General features: G+C 39.7%; 1 protein-coding gene across 2 annotated transcripts in view; it reads right to left on the bottom strand.

Annotated features, from left to right (window-relative positions):
* Positions 1-275: 275 nt before the first annotated feature.
* Positions 276-12452, bottom strand: part of F11 (coagulation factor XI) — a 21654-nt gene continuing 9477 nt past the window's right edge. For both annotated transcript variants that reach the window (XM_012644033.1, XM_012644032.1), the window contains exons 6-15: positions 11878-11987; positions 11369-11528; positions 9155-9264; positions 8885-9047; positions 8694-8800; positions 4479-4647; positions 3260-3435; positions 2599-2694; positions 1915-2054; positions 276-1631 (exon numbers count right to left, since the gene is read on the bottom strand). In XM_012644033.1, the coding sequence (XP_012499487.1) occupies positions 1470-1631; positions 1915-2054; positions 2599-2694; positions 3260-3435; positions 4479-4647; positions 8694-8800; positions 8885-9047; positions 9155-9264; positions 11369-11528; positions 11878-11987 (1393 nt within the window). In that variant the 3' untranslated portion in view covers positions 276-1469. The remainder of the gene's footprint in view (positions 1632-1914; positions 2055-2598; positions 2695-3259; positions 3436-4478; positions 4648-8693; positions 8801-8884; positions 9048-9154; positions 9265-11368; positions 11529-11877; positions 11988-12452) is intronic.

Here is a 12452-nt window from a genome sequence, read left to right as displayed (position 1 = left end):
ATCTTGAAGGCACTCCAATTTTCAATTCCAGTTTTGCTTGAATCGATCAGTATTTTGGATCTGGCCCCATTATACCATAGCAGTCACCTGGATCTTTAGGGGACAGTTTTGTTTACTTGTTTGTTGTTCTTCTTGTTTTGTCTTCCTCAGGGCACCCTCCTTTCGATCTGAATCTTTGAGCCTGCCCCAAACGTCCTTCTTCCTTTTTCATCTCATAAAACCCTGTGCATCCCACTCATTTCACCTTGAAATTAAATATCTTGTGTAATTACTTTATTTTGTTGTTCATGCTAACTAGACGGTAAGCTTCATGAAGCTAGGGATATATTTATCCCCAAAGCTTAGTGTGACGCTATCATATCATTGTGTTCAATAAATATTTTTCATATTGGGTGTGAATTGTATAGATACTGATGCACGTTGAACACTATATGGAGACGTATCAAATTCTAGGCTATTGCATTACATCAGAACAATAACTGGGAAAATATTTGCACTAAAGAAAAAAATTCCAGTACTTAGAATACAGGGAGCTGCTTGAAGATGCTAAAGACTTTACTATAACCATCCATTTGTTCCCAAATTGTTTTTTTCTCTGCAGTATATATGCTATTTACATTTATTTTTGTCCAGTACATTTATTATCTTGCTTTTTGTAAAGCCACCCTCACAGTGGCAGCTTGTCTTAGGGAGGTTTTAGCTTGCTTCCCTAACTCCATCAGCCTTCCCCTCTACAAACCACTCCAAATAAAGATGCAATCTATGCACATACAGTTTTCTAGGCAAATGCATCTTTAAGACTGGTCCCCTAAAGTACCACTTCCAGGTAAATTGCTGCTCATGATCTGCTCCCATATAGAAATTCTGGTGTCTTCATTCACATTCACCCCCAGCTTGTGTCTATCTAAACTGATTTGAAAAAGTGTATGTTAAAACCTGAAATGGCAAGAATCCCTGACTATTTTGAAAACCACTGAATTCAGTGAAATTCTTCCTTTACAGAAGAAATGTGTTCACATAGGCAGAGCGTAGATTTTTGCAAATTGATGATGGCTGTCCTTGTCCTTTTGTCTTCCAGTTCCCGTTCTTCCTTGAGCAAATCTTTTCACAGTGGTTTCTTTTAGCAGTTCTACTGGATCCTTTGGTGCCACTATTAGATTTTTTTCTGGTACATCTGCCTATATACTAATCTTCAAAAATATCACCTTACAGTGTTTCCTGGGCTCAGGAAAAGTGTGATCAAAAAAGCAAGAGGCTGGACCCTGAAAACAAACGACGGTCATAGAATGGGAGTTTTGAAAATGACAGTTTGCTTTCTTTTGGTATTTTCTCGCAAATACCAACCCCTGCTGTTTGTTACTGAGTGGGAAACAGGATGACACAGTGTCTTCCTCGGCGAGCTCAAAACCCTCTTCCAGGGAATGATCTGGTTCGACCCTCAGGGAGTCAAATGGCCCCTGGGAATGCCTTCACGTTGCTTGAGTTTTCTCCAAAATCCAGTCCACATACTCGACCACGTTGGTGTAAACACCTGGCCGCTCCCTTTGAGCACAGCCTTCACCCCAGCTGGTGATGCCCACCAAGTGCCAGATCTCGTCGTGTTTGCAGGACAGGGGGCCCCCCGAGTCTCCCTGTAGTAAGGGGAGAAAAAGCAAGGCACGCAGATCAATTCAGACGCTTCCCAGCTTAAATACATTTTGCTCAGAGTGATTTCCCCTAAATGTTGTCCTGGCTCTTTGATGCACTTCAAAGAACCTGATTGCTTTTTTTTCATTTAGCCAGCCTATCCATTTTAGATCTCAGAAGAGGCAAAACAAAAACTCTGTATTCTCTGCTGGTTGGCAGAAGACTCCTTTTTAAAATGCATTAAACATTCCAATTTGAATATATTCAATTAGTGGAGAACATTGTTACCTTACAAGCATCCTTCCCGCCTTCCTTGTAGCCTGCACAGATCATCTTATTGGTTATTTTGTGCCTTCTGTACCTAATCTGGCATTCTTCATTTGCCACTAAGGGTATACTGGCTTTCTGGAGAGTGTTTTGTATTTTGTCTAAAAAAAATTTTGGTTTTGGTTAGTGGATTAACTATATGTTATATATGTAAATATATATGTATATACTTAAAATCAAAATCATATCTATGTAAAAATCTGGAAAGAAAAAATATTAGGTTTATCTCTCAGACCTTTTATAATTACAAGGGTAAAGATGACGTTATTCCCACTATTGCATGCACCATTGTGTGAATGTTAATTAAGCTCAAAAATTAATTATGTCTCTCACTGGAATTACTTCTCAGAGAAAGTAATTGTATAACAGGCTAGAACATTTACTGAAAAGTTCTAAGTTTCCCACTAAATTTCATTAAGCAAAATGAGTCTTTAAAGAGATTTAGTCATATTTAAAATATCCAATCAAACAGAAGTGGTATCATCCTCACTGGAGTGACTTTTGTCTTTCCATCTTTATTAATATACTCCCTGCAATTGAGTAGTGTCAATTTACTTGCATTTTAGCTCTATGACTTCACAAAGCAGAAAAGGTTAAGTTCTTTGCTTGTAGGATGGAGCATATATAAAAATATCATTTTTTTACCTCTTAATTTTCTGTACCCCCATCCAGTCACCCAGCAGTCCGTGTATGTTATATGTCTGTCTCCTTTTGAAGGTAGGCATATGGGTCGCTGAGAATCTAAATTTTAAAAATCACAGTTTAGTTATCAGAAGCAAAATATGTCTTTTTTTCCAGAAGAGATTCTCTTCTTTCACTTTATACTGTTTGCATTTTTTAAAATTTATTATTATATTTGTTTTTTTGCCTTATTGTCATGCATTTTCATCTCTCATGCTCAGCATCACCTATCACATGCCCCAGGGTGAAGGTCTGGAGGGACAAGCCACACCCTCCCCTCTGGTCCTTCACTAGGCTTGGCGCCCTGCGCAAGGGGCTCCATCGCTCCCACCTTCTGTCCTTTCATCCCTAAGAGGCAGATGTTAGATGAAATTATCTTTACATAGGCTATAAAATTATGTCATTCACACACACCTGAAGAAGACTGAAGAAAACTTATGTCTTCACCCATCCTCCAAAAATAAGTTTCAATAACCAGGAAAGAGCATCAGCCTTAACAGACTGAACGACCAGTTTCCCCGACCCTTTCATGACAAACATGGAGATTGGTAGGGTCAGGCCATGAATCTGGGACAATTAAACAGGTCACCATTCTAGGTAACTTTCCAATTAAAATTCCACGTACCTGTGTAATTCATCGTTGTTTCCAGTTTCAACAAGGCAATATCATACCCACTTTCTGCCGTTTTATATTGATCATGAACTATTATTTCTTGAACCCCAAAGAAAGGCGTATCCTCTTTTATTTCAGATTGATTTAAAATGCCACTATACACACGCAAAATTTTAGGTGACTCTAGCCTAAGGAGAAAACAGTAGAGAAATTGCCTTTACTAAGTCATTCCCAAACATTTTGAGCTATATGGCTATTTAACAGGCTCTTACTAATATTTTCTCCCAATGATGGGCTTTTATATGGAAAAAAGTGATTTCATCTTAAGACTTTTTCAGTTGCCTTATAAAGAAGAACTAGTATTTATATTAAACATAGAAAATGAAAGAATGCTCTTTCTACTCTCCAACACACACACCCTTGAAGAGTACGGGATTTAGTTCCACCCTGCCATTGACTAGCTGCGACCCTGACAAATTCACTTGGACTTCCTGGTGCTCCGTTTTCCCATACATAAAAGCTAAATAGAACTATTGGTCTCAAATGTGTCCTCGAGTTATAACATGAGTGTGCTGCATAGTGATTAAAAATACAAACTAAAGCAAACACACAAAATTGCGTCTGGAAACAACTTAAAGGATATAAAATGGCAAAGAGGAAGTCTGACCAACTAAAATCCCTGGGATATGTATGCTCGCCAGCTGGGGCCTTTATGTTTGACCAATGCTGAAAGTGATCTAAGTGGAAATTCAATTTGAGGATACGTAATGAATCCTTTCTGTATTTAAACATGCACACACAGAGCGAGTGAGAGAGAGAGATTGAGAGAGAGAGAAGGTATGGGATATAGGACTCAGAGAATGGGAAATCCTCTGTGAGTTTAGTTCTGGACCCAATGCACAGAATGATGTGAGGAAGGTGATATTCCTAAAATGAAGTAACAAGAAATCCCCTGAGGCTGTGCATGCCCTTGTACGGGAAAGTGGAACAGTACGCAAACAGCCATGTTCCTGCACCTACTCTGATGCTGGTAGATGAGGAGTGGCTCTTACTTTTTTTGCTTCCCCCTGGGCCCCCAAACTAAAGGAATAAATGAATTAATAGGAAATTAATTTATTAATAGCAAATAGGATAATTTAAATTTTAAAAGTATTTATTTACTAATACGCTAGTAACAGATTGCGTATGAGTGTGAGCATGATGAACTAATAAAAACAGCAGTGGTACTGACCCATAGAAACAGTGGGCAGCTGTTAATATCCACTGGTTCCCAATGATGGAGCCTCCACACAGGTGTCTCTGTGTGGGCGACATGATGTGCAGAGTTATCTGCCACGGCCACTCACCCCGAACAGACGTGGTTCCCCCAACAATCCTGGGCTTGATTTTGGTTGTACACTCTACAACAGAAAGATTACAGTGAGTAGCTTCTACATCTTCCTTTGTATCAGTAAGCACATTCCTTCAGGAGCAAAAAGAAGAAAACCTTCCTTCAATCCAGTAGCTTACCATGACCCTGAGTTGCAGGGACTTTATAGACAAATCAGCAAAACAAAGCAAGCACATAAAAATGGAAGTGACTAAGTCACTTTGTAATTACACATCCCAAAGAACGCTGCCCTCTTTGTCTGGTACTATGAGGCCTCTGGTCCTTCTTCAAAGGATAACTTTGACGGTTCTTTTAAAGCAGTGGTTGTCAAGTGCAGTCCCCAGACAAATAGCTTCATCTGGGAACTCTTAAAAATGCAAATTCTTGAGCCCCACCTCAGACCCAGTGAATAGGGAAGTCCAGCAGTGAGGCTCAGCACCCTGTGTTGTAACAGCCCTGCTGGAGTGTGGGGACTGCCGTTACATAGACAAGGGGGGCTTCTTCTACTCCATTTGCTGCTTTTGTCTAATTTCCCCCCATTCCCCTAACTCAGACCGGCCCTGGCTCCCAGTCACTCCCCATCCTATCCACGTCCAAACCAGGATGGACCTTCTGTTTGTGAACTTCTTCTGCCCTTTGGCCTTGTTGACAGTTTGAGGTTCTCTTGGGCCAATGTTGGGACTTTCTAGGGACTTTGACTCAGACTCATCCCTCTGTTTCTTCCTCCTCTTGGCTGCCCTGGACAGGACAACAGTCCCCTTTCTTTCTACTTCCTGGGATGTCAAACCTGAGAACCCCCTTAGCTGGAGCCTGGCCCATTCTGCCACAGAACCCAGACAGTGTGGGAGTGAGGGGTTCGTGGACAGCAGTGTTCTAGAGAAGTGTGCTTCAAGCCTTCATGTACATATGGGTCACCTGGGAAGTTTGTAAAATGCAAATTCTGATTCAGTGTGTCTATGGGGTGCTGAAATTCTTTCTGAAAAGCTCCCGGATGATGCCAATGTGCCCACATCACACTTGCAATGGACAGGCTCAGAGGATCAGAGATGTTCGTTTCCTTAGCTAAGGGGGGAAAATAAAATTGGCAGAAGAATTACTAGGAAAACGTCAAGTGGCTCATTCATTAGTTTTATGGGTGTGAAAAAACCTCTCTGGGCTTTTTCCCCCCCCAATAGGAAAATGAGTTTATAATTCTTGGGCAGATTTCAAACAGAAGGAGAGCACAAGAAAAGGAGTTTTGAAGGAAACGACAGCTCACAGCAAGCTGAGATAAGAAAGAGCATGACATATTTGCGGAAGCCTAAGCAGAGCATTCTCATTCAAGAGCGGATAGGGTGAACGTTAGTTTTGGAAGGGCCTTTTGAAGATTTTAGCTATATTCTAGAATTTCTGAGAAGCTCTTATAGTTTGCCAGCTGGGAAATTGGCATAAGAGCAAAGTTTAAGAAAATTAATAGGGAAGTAGTAACTAAGGTATGTTATAAATAACTCAGTAAAGACCTTATTTAGGTACAGGTCACAGGTCTTGATGTTCATTCTCTTTTGTTTCTCAGTTTAAACAAAATGCTGAAATTATCTGTGTTTAGCATCAAATTTTGTATTAAGAAATGTTTCTTTTAATGGCATTGCTATCTGTCTTCAGAAAGTTAAGTTATATTGTAGACCCTCGACAGTATAGGACACAATAAATATCTCAGTTAGTTGTTCCCTTTCATATTAGAGTGTTATTTCATCTATTATGGTGCAGTAAAACCTAGTTATCTGTTGGGAAATAAGGCTAAGAGATGTGAAAGGTTTCAGGAGTTTTGCAGGGCTTTGCCTTGAAGGAATCTGTGGGCATGTTAGTTCACAGACTAGAAGCTGTTTAGCAACAAAGGCAGGCATTGTCAGAGGACGTCTGCACAGCAACGTTTCTTTGACGCTGCAAGCCATTGCCTAGAGCTTATTTGCATGGCAAGGCTCAGTTTGGGCCCAGGGCTGAGAAGCTGATTGAAATGCCTGCCCAGCAGACAACGTGCAGCTGGAACTATCTTAAACTTCAAGGCTATTCCTGCTTCACTCCTGACCACATGTCTCTGTATTTAGAGAAATAGATTACATTAGTATACAGACTCAGTGTTCCTGTTTTATACATTTTTATCTTTAATTTGTATGCCCAGCTAGGTTTATTTTTAACTTAGGGCTTAGAATGTTTATCTTAGAAAAATTTTGTAACCATCTATTCTTGTAGACAGAATTAGATAAGGGTCCCTTGAAACCTTTGGGGAGCCTGGAAACCTCAACAAATGAGCTGTACACATAATTCTTTAACCAAGAACAACTATTTGCTGTAACAATAAATACTGATGTGGGTTTTCACTTGGGGCATCACAGCTCACGGGAATGCTGGAGGACCCCTGACTCCCTCATCACTTTAAACTGCACTTTGTCTCTGACTCTGTTATTTCTCTGTCTCTATTATTTCCAAATCTCTTATGACGATCCTACCTGGGAGCTGTTTTGCTGGGAAAGTAGCTAAATCCCAGCAGTTATCTAATTCACTTATTTCAGAAGGTGTACTGAAAAGACATAAGGTTTTATTTTCCTTTATCTTACATATTCTCCTGCAGCTATCAATCTACACCTGACATATTCTGCAACCTCTACAGGCCAGAGTCTATAAATTCAACAGAGAAGAACATAATGAAGAAGGAAGGGTGGGCAATGGAGTCTGCAGTTTATCAAGGTGTAAGTGCTGATGTTGTTGTGTCAACATCACTAACAACAAAATTTGCTAAGTGTCCCTTCTAATGCTTGGAAGTAGAACTAAGACAAAGGGAATTATTTTGAATGCTCCTTCTTGTCTTAGGTAAATTTATTGTGAGTAAAACAGAGAATTATGAGATACAACTTAATTGACTAGCTTTTTAAAGAGGTTTGAGCCATCCAAAGATTCTCATGAGAGCCCCTCTAAACTCTAGGAAGGCATTATTTGTGACTTAGAATACTAGCATTGGATGCAATAAAGCATCTTTTTGTCCCACAGAATAAGTTCTCGGAAGTTAAGGACTGATTCACCTTCTCAGCACAGTGGATAATCTGACACAAATGATTTTTATACTCCTAAAACTCTTACAAAGCATGAATATCACTTCCATTTGATTCATTCAATCTCAGAGACATCTTAGTTTATAGCTCATTCTGCCATTGGACATTTAGCAATAAACAATCAAGAACATGTACCTTTATGAAAATCAATAAATAGTAAAGCTATAATAGGTTGCTATGGTAATTTAGGGAGGAGTATTCATGGCATGTTCTTTCCTATTGGGGGCCTGTCCTTGAGAACAACTGCATTTGCCTACAAACCATTTCTTGCTGCTACACTCAGAAACTGGCCACTGGGAGGGAAATATTGCTGATCTGACTTTTATTGTAATTTTTATGTTATTATAGGTCTTTTATAATCTAGACAATCTTTTTATTTCCACCCTACCACACTCATTGCTATGAATTAGTAAAGTTTTACCTTAACTTTTGCCAATATTCATAAGTCTACAGAACTCTTGCAGGAAATCTGCAAGAATGAAGGCCCGTGAAAAGAAAGTACTCCAGCACTTCTCAAATACATACATAATTTTTTGAACATAGGATCATATTTATGTTTTACTTAAAAATCAAGTAGCAGTCAATGCGCAGAAAATGAGTAATTTGATTAACCAGGGTATTGGCCGATATTTTGATTATAAAGGACGATAAGATAAATAAATAAGATAAATAAAGGCTTTGACAACAGGAAGCAGATGCAAGACAGTTGGTTCAGTCTGAGTCCCGCTATGAAATGCTAGTTGTATAACTGTGTCAAATTAAAACACACATTCAATTCATAGTAGGCAATGGAGAGTTTAGTTAAGACCCAATATTTACCTTTAAAACATGGTCAGCTTGGGTAATAGGAGTCAAAATAACAGAAAATTGCTAAATTTGTTATTTTACTAATTTCCTCCCCTCTGTGGCTATTATTGGCTCTCCTATACAGCATATTCAGTATAGAATAACTCCTTCAGGTATATTTTTTTTCAAATGACATCATACTCACCATTATCCATTTTACATAATCTCAGTGTATATCCAGAGACGCCTCCTCTCCCGTGAAGTATTTTAGTTGGAGATCCATTTGAAGAAAGTTTTAAGTAACATTTGCCCCTACAGTTGGAAACAAAATGGCATAAACAGAATGCACCTCACAAATGAGACAGAGGCATCTACGTAACCCATAATATGCCTTACTTCCCTTCGTTGCAAGATCCTTGAGATGGGGAATAGGTAAAAAATTGGCAGCGGATGGCATTGGTGCACATTTTCTGGCAGGCTTTGTGACCTTTCACATCGACAATGTCCAGCTCTTCTCCCAAGAAGTGAGTGTCGTGGTAAAATGAAGAATGGCAGAACACTAGACAGCAAATCACATAGCAGACATGAGACATACCCTCAGCATTCATCAGCCTCCGCAAATTTGGTGAATTCATTCATTCAGAATAAAGTACTTGCACTGTTCACCTGGGATGCTGTGCCTGCAGTTTTGTAGACCAAAACCAGAAAGGGCTTTGCTCTTCATAATGCGTGTACTTGGCAATCCACTCTCAGATGTTTTAAGGAGGCAAAGGTTTCTAACAACAAAAGGGGAAGTATAAATATATCATATCAAACATATCAAAGAAAAAAACATTTTTACAGCACAAAGAAGTTTGTAAAGTTAGCTCATGTTAGCACTTAACCACAAAGACTTTCCTGCTTTGAAAGGTACCTTTCATCAATCACTGAGCAACACCCCAGGATCCATGGATTGTAAACAAATTTTCAAAAGTGAACCATCTCGTTCTGTAAAACTTTTCTGAGTTTGCTCTATTGCCAATGTGTCTAGTATCTTCCTTTTTCATTTCTTTCCTTTTAATGCTCCCAGCCTATCTAACTCAAAGATTCAAGTATTTTCATGTTTCCTGGAAATCTCCTATCCAGGGTCGCTCCAGGCTTATAAGGGCATAAGTGAGATTCATTGCTGACTCCACACCCTGAAAACATCTCCTGGAAAGGAGTGAATTTTCCTAAGTAGCACAAAATTACAGTCTAAAGCAAAGCTGCCAAAGAGAACTTTCTACAATGCTAGAAATATCCTATATCTCTGCCATCCAATACAGTAGCCACATATGGCTATTGAGAGCTTGAAATGTGGCTAATACAGTTGAGGAAGAGAATTTTTAGTTTCATTTAATTTTAATTAATTTAAGTTTAAATAGCCAAGTCTTGGCTTGTAGCAGCCATGTTTCTATTGCACTCTGTATTAAAGATTAAATGCATTACTCCTCTTAGAGGTATTGATTGCTGATTTTATAAAAGGGAATAGACAAAAAAAAAGAGCAGTGATTAACACAAAATTACAAATTACAAAGGCATCTTTCCAATTCCTGAATTTTTTATGTCTCAGGGCTTGATCTTGGGACCTATGTTCTTCTCCGTCTACACTGAATCCTGTGATAATCTCACTAATCTCATGGCTTTAATTAACAGCTGTGTGTTGGTGATGCTCAGACAAAGATCTAAACCTCTCTTTTGAATTTCACTTCTATTTCCAGTTGCCAATTCAGCATTTCCCCTGGACTCTACTCCCCATAAGATGTTCCTCACCTCAGTCATTGGTGTTTCCACCCTTCCAACTCCCTGGGCCAAAGTCCCAGAGATCTCACTGACTCTTTCTTTCCTTCATGGGCCACATCCAGCCCCTGAGCAAAGCTTATTGGCTCCCTGTTGACCATGTATCTCAGTCTGATCACTTTGTTCTCCCTGCCACTCTGGTCCAAGCAGGCAAGGTTTTCATCTTTTTAGTTCACTAACAACATCCCCGGTGTTTAAAACAATGCCTAACATATAATGGGCAGCAGATACATTCTATTAAGTTGGTTTAGTGAATGAAAATAACAGATATATTTTTGTGCGACAGACCTGGGGCTTCTGAAATTACAGCCTCACTCAGTGGAAAGCGAGGTTTGCCTATGGGCAAGGCACCAAGGGCTCACTTGGCTGGACGGCCCTGAGGACAAGCTCCCCAATGGTGGGCAGTCCAGCCGAGCAAACACCAGGGGCTCTGAGAGTTCTGAGTCAGAGATAATATAGAATCTAGGTTTTGAAGCTGACTTAATCTTATGATTTTTGTTTTTTTAGTGAATCTTGTTAATGAGAGACAGCAGTCTTAGCAATGTCCCTTTGATGGTCAAAGAAATTTCCCTGCTTTTCATTGCATCCCATGTTAATTCCCATTGGTAGGGAAATAGGGTCTCAATTCTCAAATCCCTGGCCACCACCACCCAAACTGCTGGACGGAGACTTTCATTTCCATCTCTCTCTCCACTTTGAATGTGACATCTCACATTTCCAGCTCTTTCTGCCCCTGGTTCAATGATCTGAAACAGGACACTGGACTAAGTTGCCCCTTAACGGTCATTCTTATTCTCTTCATTCCATTTGGAATTAGACAACTCTTCCTTGCCAAAGGCAGAGACCTCCCGAAGCTGAAAAAAAGCAGGAGTCCTTGGTAACATTGGCTTCATGGTCTGTACGGGGGGAACAGGTAGGGAGAGGAGCTAGGAATTCTTCTTTGCAACTTTTATCCTATATAGACATTTAGATTAAATTTTTAGTTACTCAGAATTGTTAATGATGGATTTCGATCATCTGTTTTTAAAAGGCTACAAACTACCCTTGATCGTAGCTTCTCACCTTTGCGATTCTTTTGGCCATTCTTGGGAAAAGAAGGTAAAAAACAAACAATTGGGATGATGAGTACAAATGCGGCGACAGACAAAAACATCTGGGGCCACCACGCTGTCAATGTTGCTGTCTGCAAACACCGTGCTGGGGAAAATGTCCCTGATACAAGCTGTACGACAGAAGAAACGATGTCAGGAGATCGGTTCATCAGCAGAATCATGAAAATTCCAGTCATAGTATTTGTAAATTCCATATTAAAAATTTAAGTTTACCCCATGGTCTTTAAAATGATTTTTAATTTAGAAAACAATGAAGAGATTATTTTAAACTTCAAACTCAGATATGAGCTGTAACTATGCAGGACATAATGAAATCGATCACATGAAGCAGGTAAAAGACCGTTGGGTCCATTTCATCGGTTAGCATAAGTCGATATCCTAAGTTAGATCTATTGCACATATCACTGGCATTGTACATATTTAGTGGTCAGACTACTACCGTAAGAAAACGATAGTTACCCAGATTAGAAAGCGCACAGGACTTCAATGAAAACCCAGACACCACTTTACTGAGCTTCGTTATTCTCGTTGGTGTCCCTGTTTGGGTGTACTTCAATAGACAAATGTTACTGCATGAAAAGAAAAAGGAAAAAAAGGTCTTATTCTTCCAACTTCAAGGACGAAAATATATGAGATGATAAGAAATTCCCACCTGGGAATTACAGTGAAGGAACACCCCTGAGAAGCATCCATCTGAGAGGCCGAGTGACTAAGCTGGAGTCCCAGCCCCGCCACCAGGCAGCTGGTGGTCCTGTGAACTTCGCTAACTTTGTTTCTTCATCAGTAAAATGACATCTTTGGTGGGGGGGGGGGTCTGACAGGAAGGGTAGGTGAGTCTGAATTTAGAGCTTCTCAAGCCCCTCTCACTTTTAACGCTTTAACTTTTTTATAATGCCCAGGAACCCCCACTTTCTTGGCTTGTGGTTCATATTGTGCTAAGTCTTAGACATCAAAGATGTCATCTGAGCTGAGCTAGAGCCAAGCCATGGCAGACTAATGACAAATTTGAAGGGATTGTACTTTTTTTTTAATCA

The sequence above is a fragment of the Propithecus coquereli genome, unplaced genomic scaffold (genome assembly GCF_000956105.1).
Source record: "Propithecus coquereli isolate 6110/MARCELLA unplaced genomic scaffold, Pcoq_1.0 Scaffold203, whole genome shotgun sequence".
Lineage (NCBI taxonomy): Eukaryota > Metazoa > Chordata > Mammalia > Primates > Indriidae > Propithecus > Propithecus coquereli.
The sequence above is the reverse complement of the archived record's forward strand: the minus strand, read 5'-3'. Positions and strand labels throughout refer to the sequence as shown.